Below are 22,966 nucleotides of genomic sequence, written 5' to 3'. Positions count from 1 at the left end.
AATGTTAGCACGCGTCCAGAAGTGAATTTCAATTCAACCTCACCACTCCCAAGAACCTTAGTTTTGCTAGAGTCACCAAGCATAACAGTTTTTTCTTCTTCAAAAGGAGTGTACAATTTGAACCAATTTTTGTCATAGCAGACATGCCTATTAGCACCAGAATCTGCCCACCACCCTTCAACATATTGCACCATATTGATGTCTGTAATCATAGCCACTAAAGGCTCTTCGGTTACGTTAGCCTGCGGGACAGATTCACGTTTCCGAAATTTGCAAAATCGAGCAATATGCCCACTCTTGCCACAGACAAAACATGATCTATTAAATTGATCTTATGAAGGGAGTCCTTGGTTCTTATTGTAATTTTTATTCGGGTTTCCCCTTCCTTGAGGTCTATTATTATTTTTAAAGGCTCTCTTTTTAGGCTTCAATTGACCATTTCTAGGAAAATGATTTTTGGGCATATAATTATTGGTTGAAATAAGGTTTACCTTAGTGGTGGAATTACCATTGCTTTCTTGTGTCATGAGTGCATCTTGTCCTCTAGCCTCCTCCTCCACACAGATGCGTGTGATCAAAGTCTCCAAGGATGTCTCATTTTGTTTGTGCCGCAAAGTCTTTTGGAACTCCCTCCAAGATTGTGGTAGTTTATCAATTATGCCCGCTACCACCAAATTGTCTCCAATCTTTATGCCTTCGGATCTCAATTCTGCCACAATCATTTGGAAGTCTTGTACTTGATCCACCACCGATTTTCCATCCACCATTTGGTAACGAAAAAATCTGCTAGCGGCATACTTCTTTGCACCTGCCTCCTCGGTATCATACTTGCTTTGTAAAGCTTTCCAAATTTTCTTAGCAGAATTGTAAATTGTATCATAATAATCATAAAAATGATCGGTAAGACAATTCAATAGATAAGAGCGACAATTGTATTCATCTTTTGTATACTTATCTATTTTTTCTTGATGGAGAATATATTCTTCCTCACTCATCTAATCAATAGGAACTTTTGATGGATTCTTATCAGTGAGGATGTAAGTGACTTTGAGAAGACTCAAGTAGAAGAGGACCTCTCCTTTCCACCTCTTGAAGTGGGCTCCCTTAAAGCGAAAGGGCTTGTTAAGATCTCCAACAGGCTCATTTGGTTTCTCTTGTGTAGGATCCATGTTTTTGAATCTCCTTAAAATTGTTGGTGCAAACACAATAATAATGGAAACAACACTAAGAGAAACTGAATTGTATGCTGAATATTATTAATTTAAAGAGAGAAATTACACAACACTATTTAGACTGGGCGTGGCACTCGCTCTCTTTAAGGAGATTCAAGCCCTTCGTTGGCTAATCTTTGTAACCGGTGCAGACCTTCTCTGACTTGTCTCCCCCAAGATACAACAGCCCAACAAATGTTGTATGGCTAGAACAACTTCTGCACAAAGTGTTCAAGCCCAAAGCTCCACCAGAGGAACACCTTTCTTTGGCCCGAAATTTCTCAAGTATTTAGGAATATTATTGAATTCACTCTCTCACACAACACTCTTTGCTTTTAAGTATTGTCTTCATTCACTCTTGATATGAAATTAGTCCATAACATAGCCATATATATAGTCTTCCAACCCTTCACATAACCTACATGTTATTTATTAATTTAGAAAACTTCTCTTAATTTATTTAATCTAACTTACATACAAGTAACTCTTTCTTTAACAAATTATAACTCATCTCTTTATTCATCTTCAGTTATTTTGAGTTTCAACATATTTAATTTAAAATGTACTAACATTAGTTTAATTTGAAAATATTAATATATGGCCAGATTTTAAATGAAAATAAACTTAAACGTAAGTTATTCCTTTATTTTTTAGTAAAATTAGAAATTAACATTTAAAAAAAAAAAAAAACTTAAACATAGCCCCAAGGTTGTTTACAGCTCTATCACATAACAAGGTTTCTCACGTGAGTCATGTGACAATCTCATTAGATTTCTCTCACAACATTTGAGATCCATATATAGCAACTGCTTACTATATTTTTTGATTTTTAATTTTTGGAGAATTTCTCACTTGTAATTTTGCTTCATTAGCTCCTCTATCATTTTCTTTTTCTATTTTTTTTTTTTTTTTTTTTTTGAGAAACCTACTCTATCATTTTCTGTTAAGGAAAGAAGATCAAGAAGGCCAAGATAAGCATCAAAAACATCTGCTAGGTATCATAAAATAATTGTAGGTAAGGTAGCTATCAAATTCTTCCAGTCAGTTTATGCTGCTAGACGAGTATATTTTATGTCATTATGTGATTGTGTAATGTCGGTGCCCAATTGCCAGTATAAAACAAAGATAATCAACTTGCTATTGGTTGACCAATTACTATTTCGTTTTTATAGTCCTCTTAAAAAAATTAATAATAATAATATTTTTAAGAACTTTGTGGCCTAAATTTGTCGTTTGAGCTTGGAGGTCGGTCAGTTTCTATAGTTGGATCGGAACTGACTGTAACCAGCGTGATGGGCGGGGTACAATATTATTATAAAACTAAGGCTGTGTTTGTTTTGACTTCAAACTACTTCCGGAAATCAATTTTCGTAAAATTTGGGTGTTTGGCTGCTTAGGAAAATTGGGTCAACGGAAAATAATTTCCCCTTTGACCGAAAATAACCCCTCCCCAGGCGGAAATGCATTTCACCTTTTATTTTCCCTTAAACCAATTTCCGGAAAAAACTCTCTCAACTCTCCAAGCTCTCTCACACAGCAACTCTCTCTCACACAGCAACACAACTGTCCAAGCTCTCTCACACAGCTCACACAGCAACTCTCCAAGCTCTCTCACACGCACTCAGCAGTACTCCGATCCAGTCCAGACCAAAGCTCCAAGCTCCGATCCGCTCCAAGCTCCAAGCTCCAAGCTCAGCAGCAAGTCTCCGATCCGGTCCAGACCTCCGCTCCAAGCTCCGATCCGCTCCAAGCTCCAAGCTCCAAGTTCAGCAGCAAGTCTCCGTTCCGGTACAGACCTCCGCTCCAAGCTCCGATCCGCTCCAAGCTCCAAGCTCCAAGCTCCGGTCCAGACCGACGACCTCCAAGCTCCGATCCCCACACCGACGAGCTCCAACCTCCAAGCTTCGATCCACACACCGAGCTCCACCATCTCCCTCACGCAGCCGATCCTCTCCACGCACAGTGAGTTTTCCTTTTCCCTTTCTCAGTCCGATCCGAAAATTTCTCAATCCGATCCACCCTCATTTCTCAGTCCAATCAACCCTCTCATCACTTCATTTCTCAACCCGATCCACACACCAAAAATACAAAAACTGAAAGGGCCGACCCACCCTCAAACCCATAAACAATCCAACTGAAAATCATCAGTCCCTCACAAACAACCCAACCTTTATTATTATTATTATTATTATATTTTTTTTTAGGTTATGGCTGAAATTTCCTCAGTTTTATTTGATTGATAATGAGTATTGGGTGTAGCTGATGTTGAGTGGGTTGCATAAATTGATGTGGATACTGTTGGTTTGGGTATAAATTTGATGTAAAAATAGTTGCTGTGGTGGGAGTTGGTTATTGGGCACAAATTTGATGTGGCTATTGTTGTTCTGTGAGTTGTGAAATTTGTTGCGGCTATTGTTGTTCTGTGTTTTTTCTTTTTTTGGGAAACCCTTGTTCAGTGTTTTCTATAATAACAATGCAATGTGATTTGTTCATAGGTGTAAATATTGACTGTGATGGTATTATATTGTGTACGTTGTTGATGATACAATTATACAGAAATATATGTGCATAAAAATTTTGGTACTCGTTATCAATGCGGTTTGGATATTTTCTGTTTGTGGCTGTTTTTATTTACGGTGTAATCAATAGCATGCTTGTGTACATACCTCTTAGACCACAGTGTTTGTGATTTTTTAGATGAAGAAAAAAACCAAAGCCGCAATTCTTGCTTCAGTTGCATCTGTCCTTCTTGTGGGTGCTGCATTGTTAAGGAAATTGCAGCGTAGACGTAAACGACTGCCTAGGGCGCCTTTTGTTAATCATGCAGCCGAGAGAGAGGAATACATAAATAGTATTCTGCATGGAAGTGAGACATATTGTGTGAATCAAATTAGGATGAAGCCTATAGCTTTTCACCGCTTATGTCACATCCTCACTGAGGGGGAGCATGTACGCCCGACTATTCACATGCCTGTTACGGAGCAAGTGTTTATTTTCTTACACATTATTGGTCATAATGTGAGGTTTCGTGTAATGGGTAGTCGGATTTATAGATCAACTGAGACTGTTCATAGATACTTTAAGGTCGTCCTTAGGGGGGTCCTAAAATTATATAGAACTCTAATAAGACTGCGTAGCGAAGATACACCCCAAGAGATAAGGAATAGCAGAAGGTTCTACCCATATTTTAAGGTAAATATTGCGACTTGTGTATTTTTGTAAATTATGAAGATTTATGTAATTCTAAACCATTATGTCTGTCAAAAATTAGGATTGTGTTGGAGCAATAGATGGTACACATGTTCGTGCATCTGTGCCACTTGAAATACAAGGAAGATTTCGTGGTCGCAAAGATGGAACCACGCAAAATGTGTTAGCTGCCATTAGTTTTGACTTAAAGTTTACTTATGTACTGGCTGGATGGGAAGGCAGTGCACATGATTCACGTGTGTTAAATGATGCATTTGCTAGGCCAGGGGGATTTTCAATTCCCAACGGTATTATACGTTTACTTCACCTTTTTGGTTTATTAGTTTAATAAATATTGTGCGTTTTCTTAAGCATAGTAGTCATTTGGTTTTATTTTTTAATATATGTAGGTAAATATTATCTTGGTGATGCTGGGTATGGTAATAAAAATGGGATATTGTCACCTTATCGAAGTGTGCGATATCACTTAAAAGAGTTTAGTGATCATCCTCCTGAGAATGAGAAAGAATTGTTCAACCTGCGACACTCTTCATTGAGAACTACCATTGAGCGAGGGTTTGGAGTGTTGAAGAAACGTTTTCGAGTGTTGGATGCAGAACCTTTTTGGTCTTTTGAAACCCAAGTGAAAGTAGTGTTAGCATGTTGTGTGGTTCATAATCACATTATGGGGGTTGAACCACATGACCATATTATGGAAGCTGCAATGAACGAAGTAGAGTCTAGTGACCCTCAACAAGAAACACAATCACGTCGAGAGTCCATTGAAGACAGTAGATTGTGGAATGCTAAGAGAGATGAGATATGTCAAGCTATGTGGTCTGATTATATCAGGAGTGGAGAGTAGTACTTTATTTAGATTTCTATGATTGTAATATGTATTTTTTTTTTTTTATAAAGACAATGTATTTACTATAGACTTTTGGTGGTGTAATGGAAAAGTATTTTTAGCATTACATTGTTATTTGATGGTATTACATTGTCATTTTGAGTGTTAGCATGTTTCATTTTGTTGTGCAAATTTATAAGTATGGTTGTATGTGTGTTTGATTTGTTGTTCATATTCCGAGCGTAATTACTAAATGCTACTCTCATTTTTAAATGCTACTCTAACTATACAATTTTCATATGTAGTAATGTCAAAGGGCAAAGAGAAGGTAACCAGCAATAAGCAATTCAGGTGGCTGCCTCCCATGCATGAAATGATGCTGAGGATACTTGCACAAGAGGCTGCAAAGGGCAACAAGCCCTCTAGCACCTTCAAGGCAGGCTCCTTCGCTCTTGTAGCAAAGGAGATAACTGCCCAATTTGGGGTTGAGTGCCACCCATCATATGTTGATAATCGGATGCGAACTCTAAGGACCATGTGGTCCACTATTGAGAAACTTCGAAAGAAGAGTGGCTTCGGTTGGGATGATAATCTCAAAATGATAACATGCGACGCAAAGACGTACCAAGAAGAAGTCATGGTATGCCTTACAATTATATTTTCCGGATATAAATGCTAATATATGTTTTTGTCCATAAATTGAAATTTTTAGTTTGGAAATTGAAGGCAAAGAATTTATTTGAAAAGATATTCATAGTTCCAAAGAAGACATCTATGAATAAATGTTAGAGGTTAGATGAAGTTTTAGTAAATTATATAATGGTGTGAAGTAAACTTTATCATGATTTATTAAGTTTTAGTCCTAGAGTAATGTCACACTACCATAGCTAGATGTTTAAATGCAGCATCTATTCCACACCATGATTTTATGTTTAATTTGACAAGGATGGACACCCACTTTATTTTTCATGTAATAACAGTTTTTTTTGTTTATTGGCATGAATAATGCATTGAATATTGAATTTATGCGTGAAGTAATTATTGCATTGTTAGTATACGTTCCTTTCTCCTTTACAGGCGCATCGAAAGCATGCGGAGTTTTTAAACAAGAAAATAGAGATGTATGATGAGTTAGCTCTTGTTGTGGGCAAGGACACAGCCACAGGTGGCTTTTCAAAGTCCTATATAGATTATGAAAATGAGCCAGATAATGGCGACAGTGCTGAATTTGTTGCTGATAATGTGGAGGAAGATGTGGTGGAAAAAGGTAAGAATGTAGTGGAGTCCTCCACAACTGGGTCGGGAATTTCAAAATCCCGTAAAAGAGGTCGTGCACATTCTACTGCTGATGATAGCGTGTTGACTGATCTGTCTGATCAGTTGAAGGATATAGCTACGGCTCTTAAAGAAATCAATCGGGGCCCGATAGATTATACATCTCTTTATAATGAGGTTATGGCTATGATGGCGGATGGGTATAGTGAAGAAATGCTTGCAACTGCGTTTGACCATCTGTGTGAAAATGAGAAGGTAGCACGGGGATTTCTGGCCAAGAATGCTAGGCTGCGAAAGCTGTGGTTGGATAGTTTTTTTTTCTCACAACTTTGACTTGCCTGTTTCATGTAGACTGTGATGGTAGCTTTATGAATTCACTTTTGTTGTAGAACTAGTATTAACCTACCATTGTATTATATATATAGTACTTTGTATTATTGGGACAATACAGTTGCTGAAATTATGTATTTGTACTATTCAGATACCACGAATAGGTATCATTTTTGTACACCATGGAGGTGTAATGACAATGGTGAACGATGAATGTGGCTATTTTTATATTAATATTATTGGTATATTTAAATGATTATTTTTGATGTTGAAGTGGATGATTATTTTTGTACTGTTACAGATATGTATACGCAATGCAGGTGTATGTTGAAGTGGATGATCAGTTTCTAATTATTACAGGTTTGTCTAGATAATACAGGAGTTGAAATTTGTAAGGTATTTTATATTTTCCGTAAAATTAATTCACAAACCAAACATGAAAATTGATTTTCCGGAAAAAATGGATTTCATTTTCCGTAAAATGTTTACCTGAACCAAACATAAAAATTGATTTTCCGTAAAACAAAAAGCATTTTCCGTAAAATGTTTGACCGAACCAAACACCGGAATTGATTTTCCGTAAATCGATTTCCGAGACAGCCAAACAACCTCAATACATTTTCCTTTTCCGGAAAATAGCATTTCCAGAAAATATGTATTTTCCGGAAAACGTTTTACGCGAACCAAACGCAGCCTAAAATGAAAAATATGACAATAGTTTTTGTTTTTTTTTTTTTAAATAGATATTAAAACCATCCATATATTATTGGCAGGTGTTGAAATTTTTTTTTAGTAGATGGAAATATAGAGCTCGTTCATTTATGCAATACAACAAGTGATCAATCATTTGTAGAGACTGGGAAGTTGAAAATATATCCAGACACATCCCATATCATCCCACCAAGCTATATTCCTCTCTGTTTCGTAATTAAAAAAAAAAAATTTGCATTCCATAAAATTTAAGGAAAAAAAAAAAAGGCAAAAGAAAAAAAGAGGTGTTGACTCGACATTTCAAACCACCCGTTTTGGTTGAGTTGAAAGTTTCTCCATTCTTTTCACTTACCTACCGTATACTGATTAAGTAATGGCTACACAGTGGAGTATGGGGTTTGATAAAATACAAAATTTATATTTATATTTGATAGATTAAAATGTATATTATTTGAGAGAACCAAATAAATACATCCAAAAAAAAAACCAATATGTCATTTAAGGTTTGCATCATTTAGTAGTATTTCTTTTTTTTTAATACTCGTATAGACTTGGCAATTTTGTAGCTCACAACTTGGCTAAGCATACAAGACATGCTAGAGGTTTATCGGTGTAGATGAAGGATGTTCCTTCCCACCTTTATGATGTTCTTTTGGCCAACAATGATTAGTTTTTTTTCCAATAAAGTTCCCAGTTTTCTTTCGAGAAAAAAAAATTTTCAAAAAGAAAGGGGAGAAACTAGAAATGTTGTCCTAAATTTTAAAATTAACCCCTACATTCCAAACACGTAATTAATCAACAGTTGCTTAAGTTTAGATTCAACAATTTGGTTGATAACAAAAATATCACCACAATCCAAAAATAGTATATAAAAAAAAGGCATAAAACAAACACAAGGAATTTCGTAAAGAGTGAGATTTTTTGAAAAACTCTTCCAATTCTGCAACCTACCCTACTGTGGAGAATTAACTACAGAATAATATTAGCTAAAATAGTCTATACTTATAAAACCTTTTCTCAACATACTAAACATATAACATGACTGTAGGGTTAGGATTCGTAGCCCAAGCCCAAGAGATTTGGATTATGAGCCCAATGAACCAAGAACAATGAATTTGTAGAGAGTGGGTGAAAGAGCTGGGCTAGTTGTGAATTAAACTGTGATCAACTACGTTAGTTAAGGATGAATTAACATGCCATCATGCTTGAACAACTGAACCAATGAATGTCCGAAGAGGTGTTTTATTGAATGAAAGGTGATCATAACTCTTGGAGCTACAGTAAAGTTATTCTCTCCTTCTTTTTCTCTTTTTTCTGATCCCCCATTATCAAAGGCCTCTTCTCTTTATATAGCACCCATTCCCATCATCTTCATCGTCCACTTGTTCTTCATCTAAGCATCCACTTGAGTACATGTCCCATTCGGTATCTTCTTTAGCTCTCTGTGAGTGTTAGGGTCTTCTCTACATTAATGCGGCCAGAAAAGTAGCTGCAGCGCATTTAATGTGGTGGTTGAAGTTTGTCTCCTAGATATTTCTCCATTCCTATCATCTCCATGCGTGCCTGAAGTCCATCCTTATTGTTAGAATTGCTAGGAGGATTACTTGTACCTCCCAGACATCTGTTTGACCAAAGCTCTTTATATCCAAGGAGAATGGCCTCTTCGGACCATTGATGCTTTCTTCGGAATACACCCCCCGTTTCGGGTATATTTCTTCCACATTGACTCCTTCTCAAACATTTTCTTCTCTTCGGACACACAGTAGTCTTCAAATAGGGCTCTAGGCCCAATACATTAGGTTGGGCTTTCACCCCCCACAATGACCATATTTCTAAATTTTTATAATGAATTTCACTTTTAATATTTTTCTAGATTAAATTTAGGTGTCTTTCCTAATTGGGATCTCAATGCTACAAAAGATGTCTTGCTATAATTGTGTCAAAACTATTTTGTATATAGTATACTCTATGCCTTCTTCAATTTACCATGGTAGATGATTAATTTTGATAAATGTCAGGTTTTGAGCAGTATACTATATGTGGGTTTGAGATTCATATTTACAATTGTTTGAAGCATGATCCATGTGGATTTTCTTTTCTTTTATTAATATTGCAGAAGATGCTAATAATGAGTTGGCAAATTTCAAAGCATGGTTTTACTATGTTTATTGTAAATCCTTAGACCCAAAAGTATGTTCCAACTTCGACCATTATTTGATGAAATATTTGTATCTTCTATTTAATGTTGTTGACAATTTCTAATTTTTATAGGATCTTTCTTTAAGAAACGGCAGTGATACATAATGAGAAGTCTTTATAACCTAATGGCATTGGTTTATTTTGATGTCGAGAACTTTAGAGCCCCAAAAAATAAAACCAATGCTATTTCTTATGACCTCAGTGTTTTTTTATTCTTTGATTTAATGATTGATTTTTTTTTTTTTTTTATGCGTGCCTGAAGTCCATCCTTATTGTTAGAATTGCTAGGAGGATTACTTGTACCTCCCAGACATCTGTTTGACCAAAGCTCTTTATATCCAAGGAGAATGGCCTCTTCGGACCATTGATGCTTTCTTCGGAATACACCCCCCGTTTCGGGTATATTTCTTCCACATTGACTCCTTCTCAAACATTTTCTTCTCTTCGGACACACAGTAGTCTTCAAATAGGGCTCTAGGCCCAATACATTAGGTTGGGCTTTCACCCCCCACAATGACCATATTTCTAAATTTTTATAATGAATTTCACTTTTAATATTTTTCTAGATTAAATTTAGGTGTCTTTCCTAATTGGGATCTCAATGCTACAAAAGATGTCTTGCTATAATTGTGTCAAAACTATTTTGTATATAGTATACTCTATGCCTTCTTCAATTTACCATGGTAGATGATTAATTTTGATAAATGTCAGGTTTTGAGCAGTATACTATATGTGGGTTTGAGATTCATATTTACAATTGTTTGAAGCATGATCCATGTGGATTTTCTTTTCTTTTATTAATATTGCAGAAGATGCTAATAATGAGTTGGCAAATTTCAAAGCATGGTTTTACTATGTTTATTGTAAATCCTTAGACCCAAAAGTATGTTCCAACTTCGACCATTATTTGATGAAATATTTGTATCTTCTATTTAATGTTGTTGACAATTTCTAATTTTTATAGGATCTTTCTTTAAGAAACGGCAGTGATACATAATGAGAAGTCTTTATAACCTAATGGCATTGGTTTATTTTGATGTCGAGAACTTTAGAGCCCCAAAAAATAAAACCAATGCTATTTCTTATGACCTCAGTGTTTTTTTATTCTTTGATTTAATGATTGATTTTTTTTTTTTTTTGTTTCTCGATTCCCTTCAAAGTGTTTGAAGAAATGCTTGGACCGAATGCATTTGACTGGGTTTTACTAAATTTTTACAGATTGATTTTGGCTTGCGGAATATATTTTTTTATTATTAAAGCAAAGTCACACTCAAAAGCTATTAGTTGCATGGTAAGTGGCGGTATACAGTGAGAAAACGTTAGAACCTAGTTCCATTGGTTTATTTTGTTGTTGAGGACTAGGGGTGTGCATGGGTTGGGTTGAGTCAAGTTAAGAAGCTTTTTCAATCCAACCCACCATGGTTGGAGTAAAAAAAAATTATAACCCAACCCAACCCAGCCCATCACAAGAGTCCAACCCAACTCACTTGACTCACATTGGACCTATGGATTTGACAGTTTTTTATTTTTAATTGAGCATTAGAACAGTATCAACACAAATAAGAGCAATTTCATAACCAGATAAACCTGAGTACAGCACCAAACCAACATAAACTACTTTATTAGTGCTTCAAAGTTCAAATCAACTTAACTAAGAAACAAAATAAACATGAACTAGTTTTATTATTCTATAATTAGTAGGATATTATATAGTTCTAGATATTCCAACTCAATTGATAAACAAAAGAGTAAATAATATATTTATATAATATATTTTTTCAATATATATTAAATATAGGTGGGTTGAGTTAGGCTAGGCGAATTTGTGAATCTGTTGACCGGCACCTAACCCGACCCACCGTAAAAAAAAAATAATAATAATAATAATTTTACAATCCAACCCAACCTACTAACTCTTAAAAACTAACCAAACCTAGTAAATTGGGTTGGATTAGGTTAGTTTTGGCAGATCAATGGATTGGTGACTTTAGAATTATTAAAAAAACAAAAAACAATTTCTTTTGAACTTGGTTTTTAATTTTTTTGGTTTAATGACTGATTACTATTTTCTTTAGTTTTTCAATACTTATGATTTTTTTTTTCTTTGGTTTCTCAATTCCCTTCAAAGTGTTGAAGAAATATTTAAAACAAACACGTTTAATTGGGTTTTACTGATTTTTGTAGATTGGTTTTGGTTTTAGGAATTATATTTTTCCCTATTAGCAGAGCAAAGACACACTCAAAGAGCTGTTATGTGAATTTTGTTGAAAAAATTGTGAAGTATTGTATTAGTAAGAAGATTATCATTTTTTTTTTATTACAATAAGAAGATTATCATTTTAGTATGCAGTTGAATCTAAAGCAATTAGGGCTTTTTAGTCTATCCTGTGTGATGCACGAATTAGAGCATCTCCAGCAGATTAGCCAAATTTTTGTACTGTTTGGCTCATAAACAGTGACATTTAGCTTTTGCCTACTCACTTTTTCAAATACACTTCCAACAAATTCTCTATCTCATTTAAATATTATTTTTTCATTCACTATTTATTCTTTTTTTAACTACACATCTTCCAACATTTTTTTTATACAACACATCATTATTATAATAGAAAATATATATCTAAAGAATGAACAGTAGCCCATCAAACTTGATGGGCTACTGTTCATTAGCAAAAAAAAAAAAAAAAACCCGTTTGCCTTATATATCTAAAGAATGAACAGTAGCCCATCAAACTTGATGGGCTACTGTTCATTAGCAAAAAAAAAAAAAAAAACCCGTTTGCCAAAGTTGTTGGAGCATCTACAGTACACCATATTCTCCAAATTTTGCCTATTAGACCCGGATGCCCAAGCCACTAGAGATGCTCTTAGCAACTAGTTAAGTAATTATATTTAAAAAAAAATGGAAAACAAAAAAGTAATTTGTAATTAATATTTCATCTAAAATTGTTATCTGTGTTAATAATTAGGTTGAGCCCTCCTACACCTACTTGTAACCTGGGTTTTGTTGGGTTGAAGAATCACAATATTGATTCTTCTTCGATTCCAAGGTAATTACAATTCTGAGGTTACTTTAGTTACGGAAGTAACATTGTTTCCCCATAATTCACGTAGTAGACTCGTGATAATCCTAATCTAGATTCTCCCAAAAAAAAAAAAAAAGCCTTCTAATCTAATCTAGAGACCGAATTCTCCGAAGAATACTCAGCCTATGCTACAAAGAACACTTTCCCTCTCTTTCTCCTTAATAGAACAAAAGTTTTATCGGGCGATTTAAACTCCAAATGTTTTCCTTAAAAAACACTAGGAGATGTTATCAGGCCTAGGGTTTTCCTCACTCTGATAGAGTGCGGCAGTGAGTGAAGACATGTTTTCCAATCCATCTTTCCAATCTAGGAAGATGGTTATTCAAAGGAAGCAGAGGGCCCGCAAGCTCGATTACTTCGCAAGATGCATTCGATCTTATATCACAGCTGCCTAAACACATCATTCAACACATCCTCTTCTTCATGCCTTCAAAAGACGCAGCTCACGAGCATGGATTTCGCTCCCTATGTGTGATTTCAGTTGCGTTCAATTTTGTTTGTCTCGTCAACATTATGAAACTGAGGAGTTTGTGAATAGAGTTGATGAAGCTCTAGTAATACTCAAGGAGCAGAAGGTACTTGTCAGAGAATTCAAGTTGAGAATGAAAGTTCGTGATACTATAGATGCATCTTGTATCGATAATTGGATGCAATTACTCATGAAAAATCACATTAAAAAGCTAGGCCTTGGAATTGAAGGCCAAGAAAATATCAAAAGCTATACTTTGCCTAGGACTATTTTTGGTGCTGAAGCATTAACCGTATTGAAGTTAAGAGGTTGTAAGCTGGTGGATTCCTTGTTCCGCGACAACAATGAAATGTTTACTGTTTTACGAGAACTGTCTATAGAGGAAATGGATGTTTATCCAAGTGAATGGAAGAGAGTACAGAAGCTCCTATCTTACTGTCCTTCGCTGGAGGCACTTACTGTGGACATGTCCCCAAGAAGTTACATTGGAAGGTGCAAAAGCTCTTTTCAACTTGTCAATGTTCCCAAGCTTAAAAAGGCATATTTAAGAAACGTTCAAAAGATTAGGATTGAAGCACCTGCACTCAGAACTCTCTACTGTGAAGGCTGGATCCGTGCCAAATTGGATTTGAATTTGATTGCGTGCAATAATGTAAAGGAACTGGAAATTAAAGGGTTCAGACTTACAAAGAAATTCTTTCAAGATCTTAATTCTAAATTTCCTCTTCTTGAAGACTTTAGCAGTGTTGTTCGACTCCAAAGACATTGATTTTTCAAGTCATCGACTTAAGAGGTTACATTTGCATCATTACTCTGATTCTTCACCAACTGTTAAGATCAATTGTGAAAATCTGCGTTCCTTCAAATATAGTGGCACGTCAACACCATCGATAATTCTTGTCAATTCTTCAAGTCTACAAGAAACTGAACATAATCTGTTCAATAACTATCAAATAACCATGCGATGGTTACTTTGGTTGAGACGATATGTTGGAAACTTTCAGCAGAACCAAGTTCTAAACTTTTGGTGTACTGACATTCCACTTCAAACGGTAAGTACACAATTAAATGGAAACACACACACACATATATACTTCCTCAATTTTAGTTGTGATCATTAGTAAGCTACGCACTCTGATACCATATTTTCCCCTTCCTATTTATTAAATTTAACAAATAAACTCCTAGGTTACTGTTTTGATACACAGTTAATCAGATATGAGGCGTACTTAAACGAAGACAGCATTCCTCCAAGACCAAATATTAAGCATTTGATGTTGTCTAATGTTCCAATATTAGAAGATTACACTGCTCTTATAGATGGCCTGTTATGGAGTTGTCATCCAAAGATATTATCAGCACATTCGAATCCTGAGAGCAAATTCATAAAGGTATACATTTTGTAATGAAAAGAAAACTGTTTATTATTTATGAGTGAGAAATTTTTGTTCGGTTTATGAGTATCACGCTGACTATTGAATTTCTTTTGATTTATATTATAGCCCTTGTACGAGACCTTAATGGGCAGAGAAGAAAAGCCAAAGTGCTGCCGTGGCTTCAACACCAAATGTTGGCGTCATTACTTAAAGGCTGTGAAATTAATTAATCACTCTGGCATGAGATATAGAGGAGTATGGGTGCCTCAGAGCAAAAAGTTATCCGATTCATTTCTAACTGCTGAAATATATAGAAGTATAACTTTTAAGCTTGAATGGTAATTGGAATATTAATATTCATTTATTGACTTCTTTTTTTCTTATTTTAAGCAGGTTTTTTATTCGTTTATTGACTTCTTTTAATTAATATTCATTTTTTATGAATGTGAATGACAATCAAGCTATAAATACTTTTTCAGTCACAACTCTTTGAAATCACTGTTATATTTTCTCAGTAACCACTATTAGAAGTTACCTTTTTATGTCCTTTCTTCTTTTGGCCTTTATATTTCTTCATTCTCAGTGGCTCTTACAGTCTAAGAGTCCTCTAGTGTAGTTGCATATTGCCAAGGATCAGACACTCCACTTGTATGTAGGCTCTTAATTTCGGTTAAAGTGATTAGCAAAATCAATTTTTGAAACCCCATCTTTCCTGCTTGAATCATTGCCTCCCCTGTAACCATCTATATTGCAGCTAATTCTGCCAGCAAATATTGTTGCCAATGTGCCTGCACAATAATCAATTCTTCACAATCTTCCAACGCTTTGCCACATTTTGAACATTATGTTTACTTTCTAGTTAAATTTGATTCTTTGTACCTGCCACCCAAATACTTACATTAACAGAGTTTCAAAACGGCCTTCATGAAGAACCTGATTTCTATGCAACCATAGGTTCCACGGGGTATTGAAAACAATCCCAACTAGATGGAATGGAAGAAATTGTTATCCAAGAGCTCATACTAACTGAAAGCTTGGATTTGTGTAAATACACAAGAGCTTGTTCAGACCCCTAATTAAAAAATTACGGCTAGATTGCTTTTACTCTAACTTAGACTAAGTGCGGAATAAGAGAAAATGAGCGCAAATAACCGATAACATTACCCTAAGCCATATTCATCCATTATCAACAATAAAAGAAAAGCTTCAGGGTAGGGAAGAGAGATGCAAACACAAGATAACACCGAGAAAAGTTATCGAAGAGGAAACCGAAAAACTTGGTAAAAAATCTCTCTGCGACCCTCCAAGTTGAAATTAATCCACTAGAGAATAAAGTTGGAGTACATGAATAACAAAAGACCCTCCAAGCCTAGTCTACCTCATGTACTTGAACCCTCCAAGCTCCTATTACCAACTGACTTCTCGAAGCCTTGTCTTCTCTAGCTTTCTGGATCCCGCAATTCAGCCCGATTGCATCCGCCAATGAATGGCTCCTTCCAATGCTTTCCAACAACACCAAAATCAAACTTTACACTCAGAATGGGTGTAGTAAGTGTTTGGGCTATCAACCTTTCAAGAATGTAGAGATGGAGAAGTAGGAGTTAAGGAAAACCACAGGAAAATGTGTAAATGATTGTGGGTATAACAATCTCTAACTCTCAAGTATATTTTCTAGGGTTTTTTCTCTAAAAAGCACTCCTTCCAATTTGTAGGTAATTAGGGCATATATAGTGTGAGTAAAGACTTGGTAAAGCAAAATCTCACTTTTTGCCAAACAAAGAGTTTCGCGAGTCCTTCGCGGGTTGGCCTTACCCGCAAGACACTTGTGAAAATCTCTAGCCCGACATGACTTTTCATCTTCCAGTCATATGCTCTACACATAGGTCTTTCATGGGTAAGTTTCTCGCGAGACACTCGCGAAATCCACTTGTTCATCCTTTTAAGCTTGAGTCTTCACACTCTTTCGCACTCAACCCTTACAATTAAAAACTCACATAAATATAGGAAAATATGATTGAAGAAATTTACGAACAAAATGGGCTTTTGCCCTTTTCGGGCAAATTAAATAGCTTTATACCCCCTTTCCCAAACTAATTAGGGAAATGTCCCTCTTTTGAAACTCGATTTATGATAAATCGAATTAGAAAAAAAAAATTCTAAAGCCCTATAGTGGCGTTTGAAGGAGCCTATAGTAACGTTTTAAGGACCTATAGTGACGTTTTTTAACTCGACTTCAATGAAATCGAGTTATAGGCAATTTTTTTACCTATAACTCGATTTCATGGAAGTCGAGTTAAAAAACGCCACTATAGCTCCTTAAAAACGTCATTATAGGTCCTTAAAAACGTTACTATAGAGTTTAACTCGATTTTGAGTAAGTCGAGTTTCAAAAGAAGGACATTTTCCTAATTAGTTTGGGAATGAGGGCATAAGGCTATTTAATTTGCCATAAAAGGGCAAAAGCCCATTTTGTCCGAAATTTACAATCAAATTTGGTACGAAATTAAAACCAACATAAAATAGTTGTAAATTACAACTTTACACTAACAAAAATCTAGCACACCTATTCTTAGAGGTAGGTCTTAGTCATACTCTTACACGTGATAATGAACAAACAAATGCTCCAGCGTTTTATCTCCATGATTAACATAGTTGGAATCACATCTAATATATATGAATATTAAGTGGTCGTGTAATAACTTTTAAAACTCCACATTTAGTTTTATTTATTTTTAAGGAATTATATCTTTCAATCCTTTTTGGGTTATTATGATAATTAATTTTAACAGAAAAATGACTGAAGAATTTTGTTATGTATATCAAGGGCATCCAAACTTGAAGATATTATGAAGTAGACTTGACAGAACAGATTTTGCGATTTGAGTAATGAAAACTGAGCTTTTAACTATTATTCTTTCATTGAGTAGAGAGATAGAGAAATTTAAGAAGTAGAAAAGTACTAGTAGAGATCATCAATGACAATGACGGAATTACATGAAATTTGGTGATGTGCAAGGAAAGATGTTAGGAGTAAAACTTGTAGACTTTGGCTATGATTGAGGGCGCTTTTCAGCCAAATTCCTTTGTTAGGCAATTGAAATATGCATTTTTGCTGTTTTTAGTAATATCTATTTTTAATAACTTTTAATTTAAAATTCAAAATAAGATATTGTCTGTTTTAAGACATTTGTAGTTTTAATTTTTGCAATTATCTCAATTTTTCTGTTTTTGGTAAAAATTGCTATTTTGCCAACTAATTTTGTGATAATCTTGAATTAGGCTTTTCTAGGTGTTGTCATAGCTGCCCACATTTTCTCTTTACAATCTAAGTATATTGTAGTTTTTTAGATTTATAAAAATACAGACTTTTGTCTATCGTTTTTTTATTGTTTCTCTTCAGTAGATTCCAAAACCTTATTCGAGGTTTTTGTTCCAAAGTTAACACATTTAGTTTCTTTTTATTTAGAAAGTAACGTATTTATTTTTTCTTGTAGCCTCTGTAACATTAAATTAGAAGCTAAATTTTGGTATTGTGGTTTCAAGTTTCAACCCTCACTTTTTTTAAAGCACAACTTTCTTAAATTTCAAAATTTCTAGATACAACCTTTCAAATAACCTCATTTTCGAAACCCTGAAAAATAAATTGTATCAAGTTGAGAATTATTTACAATAATCAATAAAAAGAGTGAATGTAATTTAGTGAATATTACAATAAGTTATGATAATTAATATATATATATATATATTATCAATTCTGAAGTGATTGGAGGTATGGTGTACTGAAGTTGATGTTAAGGAATTTACGAAGGGAGTCATCATAGTCCAAGAATGTATCTTCTAGAAATCAATCACATGTATCTGTTCAAGTAATGATATGGAAATAAATTTTCAACAAAAAAATAGATTAAAATATAAGAGAAACATGGAAACATTAAGAGGACTGAATCAAAAGGCCTAAAGCCTCCTTTGCAATTGTCTTCGCCAGTTTGCCATAACCATTGCAATGAGATTTTCAAGTGCAAACTGTATAGTTTTTAGACCCCTTAAAACACAACCGGATTAACCTAGTTAATAAGCTAAGTTATTACTTAGTCCAAATTTCAGATCTAGGTTATCACAATCAAATAATCATATCATGTATAGCAACGGAAATATAAAAACACAAAGATATGATCACCAGGAAAACCAAACCGATAAAAAACCTAGGAAGGATTTAACCTAGCTATCCTCAAGGTAAACTTGAATCCACTATAGAAAGAATTGAAGTTTTATAATAAGACTTAGACCACTAACATCTTATTGCTACCCACCAGTAGAAACTTACTGACACGACCACGGGCAAACTCCGAGACCACGGACTCCTTCTTTCTTGGATTCTCCAGCAAGTACAAGCAATCCCGCTTGTATATCTTTAAGCTCTCATGGTAGCAACTGAATGATCATCAAGTTCTTGAAGAAATCTCCTCTTGATAATCCTAAACTTGTGTGAAGGAAAGCTCCTCACAGATCTCACAAGAGATTCACACAAACAACAATATGAGCAACCAGAACTACTCTAAAAAACGTGGCTAGGGTTTGCCTTATATACCTAGGGCAAAAACATTAAACCCTAAACGTTTTAGGAGTTAAGGCTGAGTTGGAATTATGTAGAAAAAACGCATTCTGCCCGAGTTTTGATTGATCGAGCCTAAGCTTCGATCAATCGAGCCAGGCCGAAATGTATAATAACTTCTGCATTAGTTCGATTCCAACTTCACATAAAAGAACCAACTTTGAGCAAGTCTAAACAAGACGAAACAACCTGTTTGGATCATGGTTTGCCAACAATACACGTTAGAGTTCTAAATACATGAAATCCTAAGTCTTTAGAACCTAACAAACTCCTCCTTTGGCAATTCGTGACAAAACACAACTAAAAGCTCAAAGTTTACAAAATAAAGCCCTTTACAAAAAATCCAACCTAACTACTATCCATCAGTTGCAAGTGTAGACAACAACTCAATTGAATCAACCTGTATTTCCTAAAATACTCAACAAACGCATAATCGCATATGTGAAAAATACAAGTAAACAAAATAAATTCTTGATTTCACCAAAACACAAAATAAAGACATATATCAATGAATATCTCAAAAAATATAAGTCAATAAGTAGTGAAACAAAAAACAAAATAAATGTATCTCCCCCTAACATGAATAGCCCAACAAAAGTACACCAAGAGCCAAAAAAAAATGTAAATACAAAGTGCAACTCCTAGATACAATCTAATCACCACAGACTCCAAAGAATCAAAAACTCCCCCTATTAGTAAAAACTCTACAAGCTAATCCAAAAGCTACTCCCCCTTTTTGTGACGAAATGCCAAAGGGCAATCATAATCCATCATCAAAAGAAGATGGCGTAGGAGATTGTCTAAAATGTGCCAACTCAACACGCAAAGCACAAACCTCATCGAGCAAATCCACCAAAACTTGTCCTTAAGCCGCCTGAACGGTCAAGACTTGATCCAACGTACATCGAATGTCAGAAGCATCCGAAGTAGTCGGTGGAGGAACATCAGCAGTAGCAGCACCAGACGCCTCAGCCTGTGCATCACCTGTAGAAAAAGAAGGAGGGGGTACAGCACCAGACGACTGAACTCTAGCTCTCAAGTGAGCAGCCCTCTGCTGAAGGAAGGTGGCACCTATGGGACCAGTAATGTGAACGGGCTTAGACGCGGGGAAACCATCTAAACCTAAAAACAACAAAATCCTATTAATGGAAATAGGATAAACAAGAGCATGACCAACAGCACTACTCCGATGAATCTCGTTCAAAGAACAAAGAAACAGATGAGGGAAAGAAATAGAAGCACCATAAACAAAGGCATATAAAAACACACATCGCTCAATAGGGATGGTGTGGAGATGAGAGATAGGCCACAAAGAATGACATGCTATCCTAAGAAAAAGATAGGTAGTCTCAGTGAGCTCAGCAGACGTGATCCGAGGATCAGAACCCCACTGGATAGAAGACCCAGTGATGTATGACATGACGTCATCTAAGGGTGGAGACTCCTCATAAGGATAGACGGCCTGCCTAACGACCAGAACCCCAAGAGCTTTAGCCACTACCCTAGGGGTAATGGTGAACTCAACACTTTGTATCCAACTCCGAACAAGGGTGTTGGAATCATAGACGTGACAAGAGAGGTTCGACTAGAACTCTCTAGTCAGGACGGTCAGAGGTGGATGATCTATCTCCAACAAAGACAACCAGCCTCTACTCTCAAAGTTTGCCCTAATGGCAAGATCTAACTCATCTAGCAGAATAGAACGCTCAGCCCAAATTTTCCTCTTACTGTTCAACTTATCAAAGGCCTCTCTGCTTTTGGCATCCTTAAACAGCTCACTCCTAGAGGGAGACTCAGAAGAAGTGGAGGGAGTCCTATGGGCTCTAGTCTTCCTAGGCATGGTGCTAGGGAAAGGACAAAGACACAAATAGAACCAAAAAGAACAAAAAAGAAAAACCAAGGGCAGACTGCAAGTTAGCACAAAACAAATATAGAACAAAAATCTATATGATGCATGTTCTAATGCAGTGAAACTAAGTTCAATTTGAGTTCAAATTCACAAAATTGGCTTGAGCATAGAGTTTCTAACAAAACCCCAAAATTTGTAAAACCACTTGATTGTTATTTTTCAAAAAAAAAAAATTGATCAATTGATCATCACACAAGATAGAAAATAGATTAGAATGATCAATTACATCAATCCAACAAGCCAATTTCATCAATTTTGACCTAATTGAACAAAAGCCCCAAATCGAATTAAACCAAGCCCTAGAAATTTCAATTTCTCACAAACCATAAAATTGATCAAAATAACCAACATAGATCATGTTTATAACATCGTAGGAACAAAACCCATTAATCAATTTTAGAAAATATGGCTTGAAACATGGAAAACCCCAATTTTCCATAGGTCCGAAAAACCCAAACAAATGTATGAATTTATGCATGAAAACATGAAATAAAATGCAAAAGGAAGGGTAAAATGGACTTACCAGTGTTGGGAGATGAAAACCTTGCAAAAAATCCGGAGGAAAATGACAAAAAAATTGAAGTGGAGCCTAGTCTGAATCGGAGAGATAGAGAGAAAAGTTTAAAAACTTTTGAAAAAATGAAGTTGAACAAGTCAAACCCAGATTTTTTAAAAACCTTATTCACGATTTTCGATTGATCGAAAATCAGTTTCGATTGATCGGATCAGACAGAGGCTCACTAAAATTTTCAATCGCAATTTCGATTGATCAAAGAACATGTTCGATCGATCGAAATTGAAAAAAAATGAATTTTTGGAAAACAGCAGATTTTTATGCAGACTCTCCTCAAAGTATTGAATTTTATGTATAAAATGCATGAGTATAAGATGAAATACTTTTCAAAAACACAAGATTTAAACCCAATTTTTCCAAAATTTAGATTTTCAAACAATCTCCCTTTAAATTCTCAAGCAACAACTCTGTTTTGCATAAAACTCAAAGTATTTTCAAACTTGGTTGGTCAAACCAAAAACACACACTATAACATGTACAAAGTTTAGCAAAGAGTAACTTATGTAGTGTGTGCAACTAGCAAAAGCTTGAGATACATGTGAGGTAATATGTGAATAGAAATCAAACACAAAGTCTACAAAATTCATCATATAGAATTTAAAAGAGACTATCACCTAAAGAGTTACATAATATAACTCCCACATCTCCTAGATCATAAGCTTGCAATCATGTAAGTTTCTTGAATTTTGCCTCATATTATACAAACCAATTTTAGTTGTTCAGAAACTTATTAAAATAGCCGGGATAATGTACACACCAATTTTAATTATTTGATTTAGCTTTAAGTCCAATAATGTACACACCAATTTTAAGCATTTAAACCGAGGCTACACCTTATATTCTTTTTGTGCATGTGTTACATTTTTTCGAGCACAAAATCCTACGATATGCACTAAGGTGTTCATGATTGGCTAGTGAACAGTGGTGAGATAGTTATTTATGCCTTTCTCAAAAGGATCAAGTCTGATAGTAAAAAACATGTGACTTCAAGATCAAGACAAAGTGATCAAAAACTGTTAGGTTCTAAAGATTTAGGATTTTATGTATTTAGAACTCTAATTTGTATTATTGGTAAACCATGATCAAAACAGGTTATTTAGTCTTGTTTAGACTTGCTCAAAGTTAGGTCTTTCATGTAAAGTTGGAATCGAGTGGCTGCAGAGGCATTGGTGCATTTC

The 22,966-nt window shown here is 35.1% G+C and overlaps 2 protein-coding genes across 2 annotated transcripts; both read left to right on the top strand.

Annotated features, from left to right (window-relative positions):
- The first annotated feature begins 3,037 nt into the window (after positions 1-3,037).
- On the top strand, positions 3,038-6,970 carry LOC136069975 (uncharacterized). The gene is made up of 3 exons (XM_065779152.1): positions 3,038-3,173; positions 5,553-5,887; positions 6,325-6,970. Exons 2-3 carry the CDS (start codon positions 5,555-5,557, stop codon positions 6,853-6,855), a joined length of 864 nt encoding a protein of 287 aa, XP_065635224.1. The 5' UTR covers positions 3,038-3,173; positions 5,553-5,554; the 3' UTR covers positions 6,856-6,970.
- Positions 6,971-13,315: 6,345 nt separating this feature from the next.
- Positions 13,316-15,035, top strand: LOC112017659 (uncharacterized). The gene is made up of 4 exons (XM_024050117.1): positions 13,316-13,969; positions 14,052-14,369; positions 14,526-14,708; positions 14,820-15,035. Exons 1-4 carry the CDS (start codon positions 13,316-13,318, stop codon positions 15,033-15,035), a joined length of 1,371 nt encoding a protein of 456 aa, XP_023905885.1.
- The last annotated feature ends 7,931 nt before the right edge of the window (positions 15,036-22,966 follow it).

The sequence above is a fragment of the Quercus suber genome, unplaced genomic scaffold, assembly GCF_002906115.3.
Source record: "Quercus suber isolate HL8 unplaced genomic scaffold, Cork oak 2.0 scaffold_200, whole genome shotgun sequence".
In the NCBI taxonomy this organism is placed as follows: domain Eukaryota; kingdom Viridiplantae; phylum Streptophyta; class Magnoliopsida; order Fagales; family Fagaceae; genus Quercus; species Quercus suber.
Note: the sequence above shows the minus strand (reverse complement) of the source record. Positions and strands in the feature narration are given on the sequence as shown.

Bases quoted from the DNA above. Each gene is read 5' to 3' on its own strand.
- LOC136069975 (XM_065779152.1), top strand. From the start codon at position 5,555: ATGTCAAAGGGCAAAGAGAAGGTAACCAGCAATAAGCAATTCAGGTGG. The intron at 5,888-6,324 runs GTATGCCTTACA...TCTCCTTTACAG, and splicing joins CGTACCAAGAAGAAGTCATG to GCGCATCGAAAGCATGCGGA.
- LOC112017659 (XM_024050117.1), top strand. From the start codon at position 13,316: ATGTGTGATTTCAGTTGCGTTCAATTTTGTTTGTCTCGTCAACATTAT. The intron at 14,370-14,525 runs GTAAGTACACAA...TTTGATACACAG, and splicing joins CTGACATTCCACTTCAAACG to TTAATCAGATATGAGGCGTA. The intron at 14,709-14,819 runs GTATACATTTTG...TTTATATTATAG, and splicing joins CTGAGAGCAAATTCATAAAG to CCCTTGTACGAGACCTTAAT.